At 41.8% G+C, this 15,878-nt stretch overlaps 3 protein-coding genes across 6 annotated transcripts; 1 reads left to right on the forward strand and 2 right to left on the reverse strand.

Annotated features, from left to right (window-relative positions):
* Positions 1-1,526: 1,526 nt before the first annotated feature.
* Positions 1,527-11,123, reverse strand: LOC124343173 (tyrosine-protein phosphatase non-receptor type 9-like). 4 transcript variants are annotated; one of them, XM_046796376.1, is made up of 11 exons: positions 11,017-11,123; positions 7,058-7,291; positions 6,383-6,472; positions 6,055-6,195; positions 4,951-5,085; positions 3,988-4,317; positions 3,303-3,646; positions 2,837-3,230; positions 2,513-2,720; positions 2,363-2,428; positions 1,527-2,296 (listed from the first exon to the last, which is right to left on the reverse strand). In XM_046796376.1, exons 1-11 carry the CDS (start codon positions 11,050-11,052, stop codon positions 2,130-2,132), a joined length of 2,145 nt encoding a protein of 714 aa, XP_046652332.1. In that variant the 5' UTR covers positions 11,053-11,123; the 3' UTR covers positions 1,527-2,129. The 4 variants fall into 4 exon arrangements, with proteins under 4 accessions (XP_046652332.1, XP_046652336.1, XP_046652335.1 ...); XM_046796380.1 differs by lacking the exon at positions 11,017-11,123 and adding an exon at positions 10,893-10,913; XM_046796379.1 differs by lacking the exon at positions 11,017-11,123 and adding an exon at positions 10,654-10,860.
* A 1,607-nt stretch (positions 11,124-12,730) lies between these two features.
* Positions 12,731-13,684, forward strand: LOC124343337 (peptidyl-prolyl cis-trans isomerase B-like). Its single transcript, XM_046796653.1, has 3 exons — positions 12,731-12,953; positions 13,032-13,424; positions 13,497-13,684. The coding sequence occupies exons 1-3, from the start codon at positions 12,846-12,848 to the stop codon at positions 13,629-13,631; spliced, it is 636 nt and encodes a 211-aa protein (XP_046652609.1). The 5' UTR covers positions 12,731-12,845; the 3' UTR covers positions 13,632-13,684.
* Positions 13,685-13,861: 177 nt separating this feature from the next.
* On the reverse strand, positions 13,862-15,692 carry LOC124343269 (pentatricopeptide repeat-containing protein 2, mitochondrial-like). The gene is made up of 6 exons (XM_046796538.1): positions 15,522-15,692; positions 15,103-15,340; positions 14,744-15,041; positions 14,369-14,677; positions 14,190-14,297; positions 13,862-14,124 (listed from the first exon to the last, which is right to left on the reverse strand). The coding sequence occupies exons 1-6, from the start codon at positions 15,592-15,594 to the stop codon at positions 13,933-13,935; spliced, it is 1,218 nt and encodes a 405-aa protein (XP_046652494.1). The 5' UTR covers positions 15,595-15,692; the 3' UTR covers positions 13,862-13,932.
* Positions 15,693-15,878: the final 186 nt, after the last annotated feature.

Raw genomic sequence — 15,878 nt, forward strand, 5'->3', positions numbered from 1 at the left:
TTCCGAGAGGAAGAGTTATATGGCAGTGGCGCTACCAGTATTCCATAGCTCTGAATATACATTATAAAAAAAATTGTCAACGGTCAAATCCATCAGGAATCTATTTTACTAAGGCAATTTGACAATTTGATGGATGGACCGAATGGGAACCAAGCAAATGGCAAAACCTCATCTTTCAAATTTGCACAAATCTTATTTATTTATCCTGCTTGTTTATCGTGTACATCTCCCAATTTCTGATAAAAACCTCACGAAAAATCGGTTTCGTATTGCGTTTTAACTCTCATGGCGATGAAAATAATGAAAAAATCAATACAATTCGCATTACAAAAACCTACTTTGATATCATTTCCTAGCTTACACTGTTCAATATTCGAACATTTAATGCAAGTGACAGCCAAAACTCCCAACTTCGATCACAAGACAGCCTATTGAAGAAAGTCATTTCTCCGAACCCAAAATCCACAAAAACCCATTACGATCGTAAATTGCTTCTCTATAACAAGCTTTTTTGAACGATTTTTTCTTTTTTTACTTTCGTCTCAATTATAAAGTAACACTTCAAGGCAAGGTAACGATAATATTACAGAAAGTAAGAAATTTTCAATCCCACCTGTAGTAATAGTCGACATTAGATCATTGTGACATCATGCATGTAGGAGTGGAGCTCTTTTCCTCTTTTGAACACCTTATATTGCGCATTCCATTTGTTTTCGATTTAGGAAACGAATGCGACGAAGTCAAGGTCACGAAATTATGTAAAACTGCTCGAAAAACCTGTATGGAAAAAATGCTATAAACTCGTTGCTAACAAGGACTTTTTATGGGACCTCTAATCCTCGAAAGAAATCTTTTTTGTTTCGTTTTGTAATATGCCCTGTTTAAATAATTCAAGGCCGTATACAACAACAAGCGAATTCTTCAACCTTTAAAAATTTATCATGAATGAAAGGGATGTTTTCAGCTCAATTTTGATACACAAGTAGCGTTTACTTTGTCTCCGTTTTTCCAAGTCGAATGGACATTATTACTGTGCAATCGTTTATACATCCATAGATGAAGATGACGAGTTATGCAATGCACAAAACGTAAATGAACTAAAAATCATTTGAATAAACAGGATATGAAGAAGAGAGGAAAGAGGGACAACTTTGCGATCGATTCCAAGTTTGTTAAAAAGCACGGCTAACTACGTTCAAGAGATGGGTGGTACTCGTCAAAGAGACATCGAACGACCGGCATCCATTAAGACCATCACAATTCATGCAGTTAAGATGAAAACAAAATCGCATCGATCGCTACTTTCCAACGCAAAGTTCCATCTTTTGCGTACGTCGTCTCAACTTGTCTTTTGAAATCCAATCAATCTAGTCCAAACATATTTACCCTTTTCAATCATCTATAGTAAACTCCCATCAGTTTTAAATGTCAAAACTCTTCGATACAGACGAATTGTGTGTCATCCAAAGTCCTTTTTCAGTGATTCGTTCGGTTATTGATATAGGAAAAAAGGTCAAAAGTAAGAATTAATCTTGGGCGCACAGTTTTTCAGTCAAAGAGTAAACGGCGTAGAAGATTTACAAAGTTAAGCACGCACACAAGAATAGAAGGATAATCAAGAAAAGGAAAATACAAGTCTTTGGCGTAATGTACACTTAAAAAAGATGAGCCACGAAATGCACACACAATGAATGAATGTAAAGAGAATAAGATGGGGGGAAAATCATAATAAATGGGAAAGAATGGTTAGGAGTTAACTTTCATCCTTCCAAATAGAAATAGCCAGACAGAAGAAATAAATAAATGGTTGGTTAATGACAAAAAAAAAAGAGTTAGTGTCAATTTCTCAACTTGTGCCTATACACAATTCATTCTGTTTAGTTTAGTTTTAGTCTTTTTTTTTGTTTTGTATGTTTTCTTTTACTTGGAATTTATCAGAAGTAGAAAAAATGTACAAACGAATCGGCCTCGATGTGATCCTTCGAGCCGAACGAAGGGGGAAAGGAAAAATCAATGTCCTCTTGTTTTATCTCATTCCACCTCAAGGGGTCAGCAGCCCCCTGTCGGGTGTGTTGTTTTTTTTCTTTTTTTTTCTCTTAATATCTCCGTAGATAGACCCAGAAGAGAGCCTAACCGCCGTCGCTGCTGTCATCCTCGTCATCTAGGCAGGCCAGTTCGTCGCCTTGGAGGAGGCCGGCCGCCACGGCGCACTCTAAGATGGCAGTGTGACAGAAGAGGTATTGATCAGGCATCTGAATCGAGTGGGCACGCTGCGACCGGATTTTCTCAACCGTGCCTATCAAAAATCGATCCATTAAATCGTCTATCAAGAGCTTCAGAGTTCCTTTGTCCTCTCACTCACCTAAAACATCGATCGTACCGACGTCCTCTAGTCTCCTCAGACAAATATCGATCGTGCACAGCGAACCTACCGAAATAATTTGCCGACAAAAGTTGATTAGATCCGAGGTTAGAGGACTAATCATCTAATTATATGGATATATGTAAGTACCTGTGCGGCCAATGCCGGCTGAGCAGTGCACGACAATAGGAGGGCCAAGGGGATGACCGATCCACGTGTCGCCCATGGCCGCGACCAACCCGCTCTGCATGTCACGCATTCGCTGCAGGAACTCGAGCATGGCCGTGGCAGATAGAGGCACTCCGTAGTCTGGCCACGAAGTGAACTGCATGTGCGCCACGGATCGAGTCTCGCGCGTCTGCCGAAACGCAAGGAGAAAACAAACGAAAAAGAAGAAAAGAGTCGTAATGAATATGAATGAGTTTAAACATGTCCATAAACAGAACACGGGATGGGTGGACAGTGGACGGCTACCTTGAGGTTCGTCAGATGGAGCATGGAAATGGTGTAATCACTCTGTTGCTCCGTTGTCAGGTTGATGATTTCGAAATGGCCGTATTCGGCTGATTCTTCTTCTCCCAGAGGCCAATACTGACCGCACTTGGGTCTTCCTCTCTCCAGGCAACGCGTCGTCATGACGACCACGGCGCACTGCTGCTCCCAAATCATCCGCCAAAAGTCGCCGTACGTCTTTGGTAGCGGGCCCTGTGTCGAGATGAAAGCGTTCTTTTGTTTGTAGCCGTCGACGTAGTTGGCGTTGATGTAATCCGAGCAAGGGTCGTCGGAATCCTCCATCGACAAGACGACCCGGCTGTGATCGTAGCACAAAACGTCCGTGTAACGATTCTTGGCAGCGTTGCCTTTTAATCTGGAAAAACAAAAAAGTTCAAACGACCACTCCCACGTTATGCAGCAGCGGTAAAACTCGTAAACAACTCACCTGGAATTGTTAAAAGTGCCGTCCGTGCCTTTGGCTTTGATGTCGGCATACTCGAGGTAAAGACCCTGTTTGCTTTTGGCTTTGACGTGACCTGCAAACTCTTCAAGGGTCATACCCCTGCCGTCGTCAAAGTGCAGACTGTCGTCGTCCGAGAATCCGCTGCTGGCCGACGACGGCGGCGGCGGTGGAGAGGCGGACCTCTCTATGACCATATTATCCGAAACGTTGGCCACTGTTGGCTTGGGCGGTGGAAGCCCTTCCACCACCGAAGCAGTTTTGCACGAAACGGAAGCAAAGTTGTTGACGAACTCCTGAGAGGCTGGCGCCAGCGGTATCGGCTCCTGCTGTATAATTTATGCGGCACAAAACACATTCAATATTAACGCATCTCCATTGCACAGGCAGCACCAGCCCTTTTCGCTACTGCCACTACTAGTCTGCGAATAAAGCTGCAGCCATTGCTGAAAGGGAAACTTTTATCAACTCGGCAAAATGCTCGTATTAATAGAAAGAATCGATCCGTCTGAGAGAGAAAGAGAGAGTGAAGTCCCCCTTCCCTATTACCCTTCTCTTTCTTTCTCTCTCTCTCTTCTGGTATTGATTCTTCTTTTCCGCACCGCCAAACAATGACTATAATAGAGAAAGAAAAGCCAGGAATGTTGAAGACGTTTTCAAACTTATTTACCAGCCTGTGCGCAACAGACTCGACTTGCAGCGGGACGGGTTCTTCGATCTCCTCGACGTCGTCGTCGTCTTCATCAGACGAGACTTCGCTAATGGGTTCCTCCTCCTCCTCTTGGTCGTCCTCCCTGCCTTCGGGCCGATCATCCGCTTCAGAAGTGGTGGCCGTCTCAGAGGGCGGAAACAGTGGGTTGGGTCCAGTTGATATGTCGCACAAATCCCCGACGCGATTCGTCATCGATTTGAAGCAATAGCGAAGCCAAGCGCCGTGATCCACTTTAAGGTTGCCGCCCAGTTCGCTCGGCAGCGAGTCGGCGGGTAAATGCAGCGTCAACTAGAGGAGATGGAGAACAAGAAATGAAAAAAGAAAGAAAAACAGCAGCAAACACTATACACTTTATTCTAATCGGCTCCTCGCTTTCCGTCTGTCACAGTGAACTCGGGCGAAATCAATACTCACGGCAGTCGCTCCCTTCCGCATTTAACAAAAAACAAAAATACAATTTCCATCCCTTCACTTTTTCACTCGGAACAACAGCCGGAACGAAGCATTTTTTTCCTCTTCCCTGTACGACCAGCAAATGCTCGTTTGCGGTGTATTCGTGCGAGAGACCAACACACAGAGTCACACTAGCGTGAGTTCTTTTTTCGAGTTAACTGGCCGCTTCAACCGGAACCAAATGCGGTGCGAAGAAAATGTGCGTATGGAGGAAATAAAAAAAAAACACAACACATTTCGTTTTTAAGGAGAAAAAGAAAGAAAAAAAATTCACGCCATAAATTAGCGGATGCGCGAGCGTTCGTCCGCGCGCGCGCACGTTCTCTTCAACACCCACGGGCTATTGGCCTCGGCATATCTCTCTTCAGTTTGAAAAAAATAACACAAATACACTCGCATAGGGTGACGTTAGTGTCAGTAGTGAATGAAAACAAATTTCTTTTTCTGAAAAATATCCCAAATAAATACCTGAGGTAAGCTGACGGTGTAGACACGATCTCGCAGTTTTTCGCGGACAAACAGCCGCAAAATTTTGAATGGAGCTTTGAACCAGAGTGGCGCTGTCACTATCAACACTTTTCGCAGTCGGGCTGGATAAGCTCCCTGTAGGAAACGGGAAAACAAAAACAAAAAACACACAAATGTCAAAATCCGTAGACTATTTCAAAGTCCTCAATCTCCTGTTGTCTTGTTTTTGGTTTCTGCATTTTGCGCTTGGCAGCACCGGCAACAGGGAGCGACGAGGAAACAAAAGACGGAAGGCAACCAAGAGCGGACCGAGACGATTCAAAGTCACAGTTCAACTGGCAAACAATCGGAAACATACCGAATGGTTTCCGTCACACGCATCCCCCCCCTCCTCCCGCCGGTACACACATATAAAAATAAAGACAAGGGAAAAAAGAAAGAAGAAACTGAAAATTCTTTTTGTTTTTCCTGAAAGGCAATGACTCGGATCAGTTTTTTCGGTCGCTAACTCCACTCCCGGTAATTTCAATCCTATTATTGGAACTGCTTCACAGCGTAGACAAGAGGCTTCCTGCCCGCGAACGACAATACACACACACACGTAGACGAGAGAAGAAAAAGAAGAAGAGAAACGAAGAAAAAACAAAACAAAAGGAAAAGTTCGGCGTCCGATCACGACGACAACGACGTCCAACTGACAAGACCAAACACACACACCGTCGCGGCCGAGTCTTTCGACTACCGGGACTGTGCGGTGATGGGCGAGTTAGGTGAGCACGCGCAATCTCCAACGTAACTTTCCATGCAGCAAAAAGGTCAAGGTATTCAGGTATGACGTTAACGTGCACTAAGATACGCAGAGATATAAAAAGACAAGACGACTGTGGTCTAATCATATGTTGGTTGTCATGGCGACGCTGGCTGGCTGGCTCTCCCGTTACCAGACCGGGATTGCATACACAATTCAGAATAGGGGACGGAAATGTAACATAATTAGTGTTGTCATGAATACCACGACGAGGAGATTGAATTCTCCAATTACTCCCAGATCCGAGACACACACAAAAAAAGAATAAAAAGGGGGGAAGTGAATGATATAATCACCTTAAGTAATGTCAATATCTTTTGACTGAGGTCGTAGTCGAAGTTGGCATATTTCGAATCGCTCATGTCGTAGATGAACACGAGGCCGGAGCGTTGCGTGTCGACACTCTCCAGTGCCACGTCCAGTTGATAAACGACACCCTGAAATAAAACAAACAACCGAGAAAATTGATGATTCTTGAATGAGCAGAAGATGACAAGGTATTAAAATGAAAAATTCGAAAAGGGTGTGCCATGCAATTTTTTTTTTAACTCCTTAAAACAAAAACAAAAATAGGATGCATTTCAAAAAATAAAAGGGGTGAATCTATGGTAAACGAGCGGTTACCTGGAGTGTGACTTGGTGATTAGAGAGCTCAGGATAGTGTAGGCGAGCGGTAAAGACAGCTATGGCAGCACCACCTCCATCTCGAGTTGGCTAATTATAAACCGGTCGGGTTATTGTAGACAACACGTTTAGCAAAAATATTTTTCTTGTTGTTGTTGTTTTCTTATTTTTCAGAGAGGGTTGTTTTTTGTTTTCTACATTCTGACTCTTGTACAGACAAATTCAAAGCGGCTGAGCTAAAATTGCCTCACGAGCGTAGCGACGGTATTTATATCCGTATTTTATTCTTCTTTTAAATCATAAAAATTAAAAGATGTCGAAAAGTACGAAAAAGAAGAAAACAACAACTGCACAGCGGAAACATCATCATTATCATTCCCTCACGTTGCCGTGAGGAAACGAGCATCAAAAGCGCATTCAATGTCGACAGCAACAAAACAAAAAAGAAGAAAGAAAGAAGAAGAAGAAAAAAAGACAACATGCAATCCGCCAGTGACTTTAAAGCCCCTTTTTTGTTTCTACTATAAAGGCATTTTTCATTCGCCTGGAAATGCTATTCTTTTTGTTTTGTGTGTCGGGTTCTTTTAATTTTACGACTATCATGGATGAAAAAGAAAAGAAGAAATAAATGAAGGTTAGTTGTGTGTGTTTCGTGACTCGGGGGATTTTACTTACTAGCACGGTAAACTTTCCCGTCTCCAACTCGGCTCGAAGCGGTTCAGCGGCGGGCTCGAAGCGGACTAGTCCTTCTCGGATCCGCGTCGATTCGTGTTGCTCGTAGAGAGTCAGCCCTCGTCCGACGTCAAACTTGCGTGCCATCAAAAACTTGACGGCTGTCGCCCACGAGAGCGGTCCAGAGCCCCGTTGCTGACGGGCACGGTTGACGGCCGCAATGAATTCCTTGGCCGCCTGTGAAAAGAAGAATTAAAAATCAATACATCATCGTCGCAGCGGCAAAAAGAAACGATTCATTTTCGTGTGGGGCCACACAGGACGACTCTCTATCCGCAGCTGGTCTCTTCACCGAAAAAAGACGAGGAGGAAAACGCCACTGGAGTTTATCATCACACAAGAGAGGCGACGTTAACGCCAACCGCTAAAACCCCCAAGATCTTTTTTCTCCCTTTAACAAACGCTGTAATAACAAACGGGTTTTGTGTTGGTGTGTGTGTCACACGCAGACGGACTTTTGGGTGATTGTTGTTCTGTTTTTTGTGTGTTCCCTCAGCTGAAATCCTTGGCTGATTGGTTTGAGGTTTTTTGTTTTTCTCCGGTGAATACAAAACCACCGCCGAGGAATTTATTTTTCTCTTCTACCAAATTGAAAGAATAAAAACTGCTGCTGTTTTTCACCGACGTAATTGAAATAACTAGTAAAGAACGACCAAAAAAACGGGGCATCTATTCGAGGTTTCTAGATCACGTGACCATTTCCATCGTATGGTGTGGTCTGTGGCGATGATATTGATTTGAAAAGAGCGCTATATGCCTTGCACATATATATATATATATACGTCTGCCTTGTGTGTGTGTGTACAAAGAGGAACTCGTTGGGTCCAGAAGGGGGGTCGATGTCTGTAAACAAAAGAGAAAAGCGCTCCATCCGGAAGAGCTTCAAAACTTTTGGGTATTTCAGGGCAAATGGACGTTATATTAACAATAAACAATACAAGTAGAGTACCTCAATCTGGTCGTCGTTCAGGGTCGCAATGTTAAACGTTCCCCGGTTACTGCTTGCCTGCCGCATTTGCGAAAGTTTGGAACTTCTGTTCGAATCGTTTTTATTTCTTTCTAATAAAGCTCGTCTCTCGCTCTCTTTCTGGAAACAAAACTAGAAACCGAACTGTGTTGATGTCGAACATACGAAGCAGCACATTTCCAAATTGAAAAGACGACGAAGACAACCCACGCGCACGCAAACACACGACACTTTTTCTTTTGATAGTTGAAAGTCGCGCGAATATTTTTGTGTACAAGTCTCGGAACACGGAGGAGTACCGTGTCTCGTCAAAAGTGCAGTGGACCCTTGAGAGAGCGTCAGACGGGCCGTTTAATCAACGACTGACAATCCCTTGCTTCCGCTGGAACGCCTCGACCGACAACTACTAAAGTTGGAAACCCAGCAAAAGAGAGTTGGGAGGGGGGGGTTTTCTTTATTTCTTTATTTCTCTTTTTCCCCTTGGCAGCATATCTCTCTCTGCCTTCTGGTTGGTATACGCTATGCTCGGTTAGACCTGAAGAGTTGAACGCACTGGTCACGTGACGTAACAAAGCTGAAACAAGAGACCCGAGCGTCCAATAAGCAGGCGGCGGCCTCCGTTTCTCTCGGCTACCACAAGGGCCTGACCAATTTCTCCCTGGGTCTACGAGATCTACATGATACATCGCCTAGAGGAGCGTAAATTCATTCAAATCCCACATGGCTCTAGAAAATAGTCAAGGGAGAGAAAATAACGTGGGATTTATGATTTTCACCTGGTTATAATTATACACCCCGGACTTCTGGCTACGATATTCGATTTTCTGCGGATTGTTTCCTGGATTGAAACGATAGATAAACTGGAGCTCGTCAACAACCCAGAGGTCGACGTCATCTATCGCTAAAACGGATTGTGCGTCGCACTTTTGTTGACGAGATAAGGTTCCAAGCGTATGGCCCCGTCAACAAATAATAGAAAATCCTTCCTCCTTGCGACAGTGCCACCACCTGTCCGTGAGAATGAGAGATCCAGCCGTGACGAAGGAACGAAAAGATAACGAGAGAGAGAGAAAACAACAAGAGATCAATACCGACACATACACACAATGTGAGAATAATACCAGAGACAAACAATATATACAGCTTGTTTGCAACGGCAACATTTCCTGTGCTGTTGATGAAAGACGTCTCGGAAACCGATCGGCCGATACTGTGAACGACCTGGAACACCCCCCACCTCCCCTCGAGGGTTTCCCACTTGAATACTGCAGCCATTTCAGAAAAAAAAGAAAAATAATTTTGATATTTCGTGCCAGACGAAATGCAGATGGTCCCCATTTTCCTAGAAAATCAAAATCTGATGACGACAGAGGAATTTTGGCAGAGTCCCCACCCTGTCTTTGTTTGAATCAAACAAAAAATATAAAAAAGACAGACGGAAAAATAAGGAGAGAGACAGCCCGGATCTGTTCACAACCAGGACGGGTTTGAAACATGAATATTCATCAAACGAATATCCTAAACTACAAAGAGCCACAACAGCCATTTTCCTGTTGCTCCAACCCAACACACACTTGTTTTTCCTCATCTTCTCGACTCGCTACGCCCGTCAAGTGGTGGTGATTCTTCCAGCTAGGAAAAAGAAATGCACGGATGGTGTTGTGTGTGCGTGCAACTAAGCAATTTCTGTATCCCCCAATCATTTTTCCTTTTTTTTGCTGTTGGCATCGGCGCCAAAAATACATTCCCTGGGTCTTTTGCCAATGTCCAATCCGCAAGAAATCAATAAACATCCGCCGGTTTTTCCCTTAGCCTCCTTCTTTTTTTATTAATATAAGCATCCGCAGGAGCAACACGTGTTTTGCACATGCGCCGCAAATTGAGGCCAGAAATACGACGACAACAGCAGGAGAGAGGGAGAGATTTGTTTCCCCTCGCTCTAATTTTCCTTCCTTTCTCTTTACCAACTTCCGGCCAAAAAGTCGGTTGGTTGCCTATGCATACGAAATGAGCGCCTTCAAAATTTCAAGACATTTCACACCCTTTGCTAAACTGTTTCCGGTCATTTCCTCTTCTCAATAAAAAATTCAGTGATATCTCTCTAGCTGCACTTCAGATACTGGACATTTCAACGCACAATAGTATCCGATTGCTTCACGGATGCAAGTGATGAGGTAACCACTAGACTGGCAACACAAAAAGGAGAATAAACGAATAATTCTTGGGTTTCTCCCTTTTGGTCAGTTCTTTTGACTGCCTCTTTTGAATAAGAAACAAAAATTTGCTCAGGGCGGAAATCCGTCCCTGACACTCACAGCAGACGAAAATTCCCATTTTTAATGCACAAAACAGACTCCCTATTATTAATGATTATCGGTTCAAGATGTTTCAAGGTCCCACGAAAATGACGTATGCAATGTGCTTGGAAAACAACGGTTAAAATTCGAAAAGAAATTTCGTAGAAAAACTGAAATGGGCAAAAATGAATTTTGGGCGTTGTACGCACACAAGGGTCAAAAGAAGAAGACTTCTTCCAAGAATTGAAAATGAACACACACACCACGTTTGATACCTTAACGAGTGGGAAATCGCGAAAATGTGGGTGTGGAGTAGATTCTCCCAAAAAGACACGAACATACACAAACACACTAGGGGAAAAACGCACTGTGCTCTGCCCAACACACACTATAATACCACGGGCGGCTTTCCCAATGCGCCGCGGTAGCACACACCGATCAAGGGGTGCTCCCTCCCCGATTCTTTTCTAACAACTACTCAACAATGAAAACGAAATGATTTCTTTTTTTTTACAGGTGATTGGCAGCGACCACGTGTTGACAGGAGACGTTTGAACGTGACGCAACAAAACGAGTTGAGTGTAACCAGTACGGGTGAGGGAAGAGGATTATGAAGCAAAAAAAATGTATTGGCTTACCAATTCCTCTTGGGCCGACAGTGTCGTGTCAGCCATTTTGAATACGACTGAATTGTGGGGGGATAGCGACTCTAGTGTTTCTAGCCACCACTTGAAAAAGCGCCACCAACACAGCTGCCCTTCAACTGCATTGGTCATTACAGTAGCGACGTTTTGTTGGTTCTCTGCGCCATCTAGGGTACGTTTTCTTCACTTCATTCAACTAAACTAACCATTTATTGCACGGCGGAAGAGGAATATGGTCATTGGTCATATGGAGATTATGGACACAACAAAATAAAAAAATAGAATTTAACAATGGCAAAAAAAAAAAATTTTTAAGTAGATTATAAATCATAATTGCTCAATAAATGTGAAATGAATGGTATGCCAGCACTTGCTTCTCAACGCCCATGTTTCTCGGAATGATGTAGTCGACTTTCTGAGAAGTCCGTCATCTGACTAGTCTACTCTTAATGGTAGATTAGTAGGTAACCGATTGTTCGAACTAGCTCATATTGCCTTTTTTTATCAGGTCTCGCCCTGTAGGACTGGCGCGATAAAAGCTTCAAAAAAGAAGCTGTCGGGTAAAGTCAATCAGGACATTGTAGATCTGGTGTTGGAGAGGAAGCAACCAGAGACGTTGGGTAGTAGTGGATGAAATTAATATGAATAAACAAAGATGGGAATAAAATACGACTAGACAGACCTTTCCACGCACACACGGAAATGGTACAGTTAAACTCCCAGGCTCATGTTTCTCGCCCTCTTCTAATATGCGCACCCCTTATTTCTCTCCCTTGAAACTGACGAGAAGTAGAACTTGTGATAAGTTTCCAGATTTCTTGCAGAGCAAAAATGTGGCCAAGTGAAAAACCAGACCGGCAATCTCATAATACAGTGTTACAACAAGAAAAAGACACGACAGAAAATGAAAAGGGGACTGTTTGGTAATCTTGGCGCAGTTCCCACTCAAAAGTTTCTGGAGATAACGAGATAGAAAACTTTTCGGCGCGTCGTAAAAGTCTCTCACACGCAATCTAAACGCAGATGCAGCATTCTTGTCTATACTTTTACGCCTTTTACACCATTTTCACAATATCCGCATCAGCGATCTTCCTCTTCGTGCATTCACGCATGTATCTTCTTGCTAGATGAATGATTTGCATCCGACAGGCGACAGATCGATAACGATCAACTTTATTACTGTCTGAACGATTTTAAATTAGACAATTTGTATTCTTGTCATCCAGCGCCATTCTTTATTGATAGCAATAAAAATAAAGCAGACTAGCATAAACCACTTTTATCAAACTAGCATCTTTTGAGTTCGCACACGAATTCGGTTTTCCAACCAATAATGCAACAGTACTCTCAGAGCCCATCAAATGACTTCTCCTTGGCCCTGGTTGCTTGACCGCTTTTGTATACGTATGCACATTCATTACTTGTAACAAATGTAGGCTAATTCTCTAAAACAGGGAAGCGTATCTTGATTTTGTTAGGAGTTAAGACCGTAACGTTGCGTGATTAACTTCGATGCCAACGGATTATGAGTAAAATGCTATCATTTAGGACAACAAATATAAATTGTTCATCTATTAGCTAGTTTACTTTTTTTTTAAATGAAATCGTGCTGTCAGAACCAGTATCAAAGCGAACCCAAGCGACCATACTTGCAACTAAATCTGACAGACAGAAAGAAATGTGATAACCAATAGAAAAATACCACATCACCGACTTGAAAACTGGCAAGTCTTGCACACGCTAGCCTAACCTAGCTCAGTCAACGCTCGTGTCATTGTAATTTAGTTTGATTGACCATCTTGTCGGCAAACGTTCCTCACAAAATGCATCCTCTTAGGCTTACTGCCTCTGTTCTATTTGCTTGCTGTCTAATTTTTACTATCGCAAAGGCCGATGACAAGACAACAAAGGGTCCAAAAGTAACAGACAAGGTAATGACATTTTGCTACTTTGATTATGTCTTATGTCTTAAATAATCAAAAAATTTTATTGGTAATGCCTCAATTCAGGTATGGTTTGATGTTGAAATTGGTGGTGAAGCTATTGGGCGCATTGAGATTGGTCTGTTTGGCAAAACAGTTCCTAAAACTGTGAAAAACTTTGTTGAATTGGCCAAAAAACCAGTTGGGGAAGGCTATAAAGGCTCCATCTTCCACCGAATCATCAAAGACTTTATGATTCAAGGAGGAGATTTCACCAACAAGGATGGAACTGGAGGTCGCAGCATCTATGGTGACCGATTCCCTGATGAGAACTTCAAGTTGAAGCATTATGGTGTTGGCTGGCTATCAATGGCTAATGCTGGAAAAGATACTAATGGCTCCCAGTTTTTCCTGACAACCAAGAAAACCTCATGGCTGGATGGTCGTCACGTCGTTTTTGGAAAAGTCATCAAGGGCATGGTAATGGACCTTTTCTCAATATTACTCAAGTAGTCAATGCTGTTAACTCACCGTAATATTGCGCTGTTTCAGGACGTCGTTCGGAAGATGGAGAGCACTAAAACAGATGGTCGTGATAAGCCTGCTAAGGATGTTGTAATTGCGGACTGTGGTGCTGAAGTTGTCGCAGAACCTTTCGCTGTATCAAAAGACGATGCTACGGATTAATCGATGTATGCGTATTGATTAATTGATTAAATAAACTGATAAGTTTTGACTTATAACTTATTTTACTTACAATATTAATCTGTGCGAAGATAAATTTCCCTAAGATTTAAACGCATTATATCACAATGCATTTCAATACGTAATATCACTGCAATCCATTAATTCTACTTGACAAGTAATCTCGACATTTTTTTTAGAATAAAACCATTACCGAAAAATGTACTATAAAATAACTAGAACGGATTATCTATTTTCATCATTCAGACGATTAGTACACATTTCCTACATAGCTAGAAAAGAATTATTCCATTTCGTTCAATCCAGGTCTTCGTGGAGGATATAATGGGCGAGCGTTTCTTTCATATTGGTTGTCCTTATTGAAGTTCCTTTTGACCATGCCACGATCGACAAAGTTACGATCGTTGCTGCCCCAATTATCACGTTCTCGTGGATCCACTCTGTCGATGGGATGATCTAGAATCGAATCTAATATCTGAAAGCATCATGCGTATAGCATTAATACATTTACATGGACCAACCAGAAATATTTTAAATTACCTGATCTTCAATCATGTCTCTGTCTTTTAATGTCTTAACAACACGGTCATACTCGAGCTGTACGTCTTTACTGGCAGTTCCCTTTATCTCTTGATCGATTGTGTCAATCTGAACCATAACAAGAAAACATTTAAGACTGAACCAAAAGAAGAAATAAAATGTTATGAATTATCACATACAACGTCTTTAAAGAAGTTTCGTTTGCGGAATTCTACTCCAGCTGGCCTGTCGTATTCCAAAGCTGCTCTTAAAACTGCAACACAATCGTCAAATCGATCCAGTTTGGCCAAGGCCACTGCTTTCAAATTGCGAACTGTGACATAGTTTTGTTGTTTGCATTCTGAGAGCAGTTCCATACAAAATTTAGGATCATTTTGCTTCAACGCCAAGGACGCCGCGTAAGTTAAGGCTCTTCTCATTGGAATATGGCCGAAACTACTAGCTTTGGTTAAAAGTGTTTTCATTTCTTGGTAGCTTTCTGGCGTATTCTAAATGGGTAGACTTAATTAGTACAATTCTAAAAATAATTTTTTTCAACATCAAAATTATCGTACCTGTCTACAAAGAGCTGCCATAACAATAATGAAGCAGTTTTTAGGATACTGGTTATCCTGGATATTGCGTTTTTGGGCAATATCAAATACTTCCAGTACTTCTTTGTACATTTTATTCTCCAATAGTAGATCCATAGCTATTTGATAGCTTATAAATTGGTCAAACAATGTAACAGTTTTAGGATTCCTCAATAATGACAATAGTGCCTTTGTCTCATTAATTGAATAAAGGAATCTCATAATGACTGGGCCAAAGACAAATGTTCCAAACCTTAAACCAGTGCTCTGAGAATGAAACCTTTGAATAAATTAAGAGTTAATATTAATTTGAGTATTAATAAAGGTTTAAGCTTAAATACTTTTCAATCATTTGTTCGAGTAATTTAATGTCTTCTGGGGTATTTTCTGCCAAATTAACCATGGTTTTCAAATCATCAGTGAAAATAAGGTTGGATGAACTGGAACCAACAAACTCTTGCATTCGTGTACGAAATTTTTCTTTCATCTGGGTACCATGAAAATTCACTGCAGTCTTGCTTCTGGATGTTGCATATCCATCCAAACCTAGCGCTTCAGCAGTGTACAATGAGCGAAGACCTATAATGTAAAAATAATTACAATATGATATTACTGCGATATTGAATTTATAAGAGATCAAACGAAAATCGTTGTTACATAATGTTTAGAAAGCAAGGAATTAAATTCAACGTAAAACCACAGTAAAGGGTGTGTTCTTAGTCACTTCTCTTTTCACAAAACAATCATACATTTCACATACCTTGAAATCTCAGCTGGGTGAAGGTTGATTGAGACGAAGCTCGAACTAGGTAACTAGTAATATTTTGCATCATTTTAAACTGGAATTGAAAATATTACACAAGAAATGTGAGACCGGCGAATTGCACGTGTGTGACAAGATCCGTGAGTCTCCAATGAACATTGAACAGAGAACAGACGAAATGTTAGCCAACGTTGCCAGGTTGTTACTGATGTATTTATCCTGTTTTATGTATTTATTTTTTATTTTTTTGCTTTTTGGGGCTTTTTTATTTGGCCAGAGAAGTGAGAGAACTTCTATTTTGTGTGTATTCATAGTTAGTTTTTAATACACTTTCATTGGTTTCAGCTTTTCACT

The sequence above is a fragment of the Daphnia pulicaria genome, chromosome 6 (assembly GCF_021234035.1).
Source record: "Daphnia pulicaria isolate SC F1-1A chromosome 6, SC_F0-13Bv2, whole genome shotgun sequence".
Classification (NCBI taxonomy): Eukaryota; Metazoa; Arthropoda; class Branchiopoda; order Diplostraca; family Daphniidae; genus Daphnia; species Daphnia pulicaria.

Coding starts and splice junctions, on each gene's coding strand:
- LOC124343269 (XM_046796538.1), bottom strand. CDS start 15,594: ATGATGCAAAATATTACTAGTTACCTAGTTCGAGCTTCGTCTCAATCA. Junction 15,042..15,102: donor CTCGAACAAATGATTGAAAA/GTATTTAAGCTT, acceptor ATTTATTCAAAG/GTTTCATTCTCAGAGCACTG. Junction 14,298..14,368: donor GAAACTTCTTTAAAGACGTT/GTATGTGATAAT, acceptor GTTATGGTTCAG/ATTGACACAATCGATCAAGA.
- LOC124343337 (XM_046796653.1), top strand. CDS start 12,846: ATGCATCCTCTTAGGCTTACTGCCTCTGTTCTATTTGCTTGCTGTCTA. Junction 12,954..13,031: donor GTCCAAAAGTAACAGACAAG/GTAATGACATTT, acceptor GCCTCAATTCAG/GTATGGTTTGATGTTGAAAT. Junction 13,425..13,496: donor GAAAAGTCATCAAGGGCATG/GTAATGGACCTT, acceptor GCGCTGTTTCAG/GACGTCGTTCGGAAGATGGA.
- LOC124343173 (XM_046796377.1), bottom strand. CDS start 8,129: ATGCGGCAGGCAAGCAGTAACCGGGGAACGTTTAACATTGCGACCCTG. Junction 6,473..7,057: donor CGGGAAAGTTTACCGTGCTA/GTAAGTAAAATC, acceptor GTTTATAATTAG/CCAACTCGAGATGGAGGTGG. Junction 6,196..6,382: donor ATCACCAAGTCACACTCCAG/GTAACCGCTCGT, acceptor GTTTTATTTCAG/GGTGTCGTTTATCAACTGGA.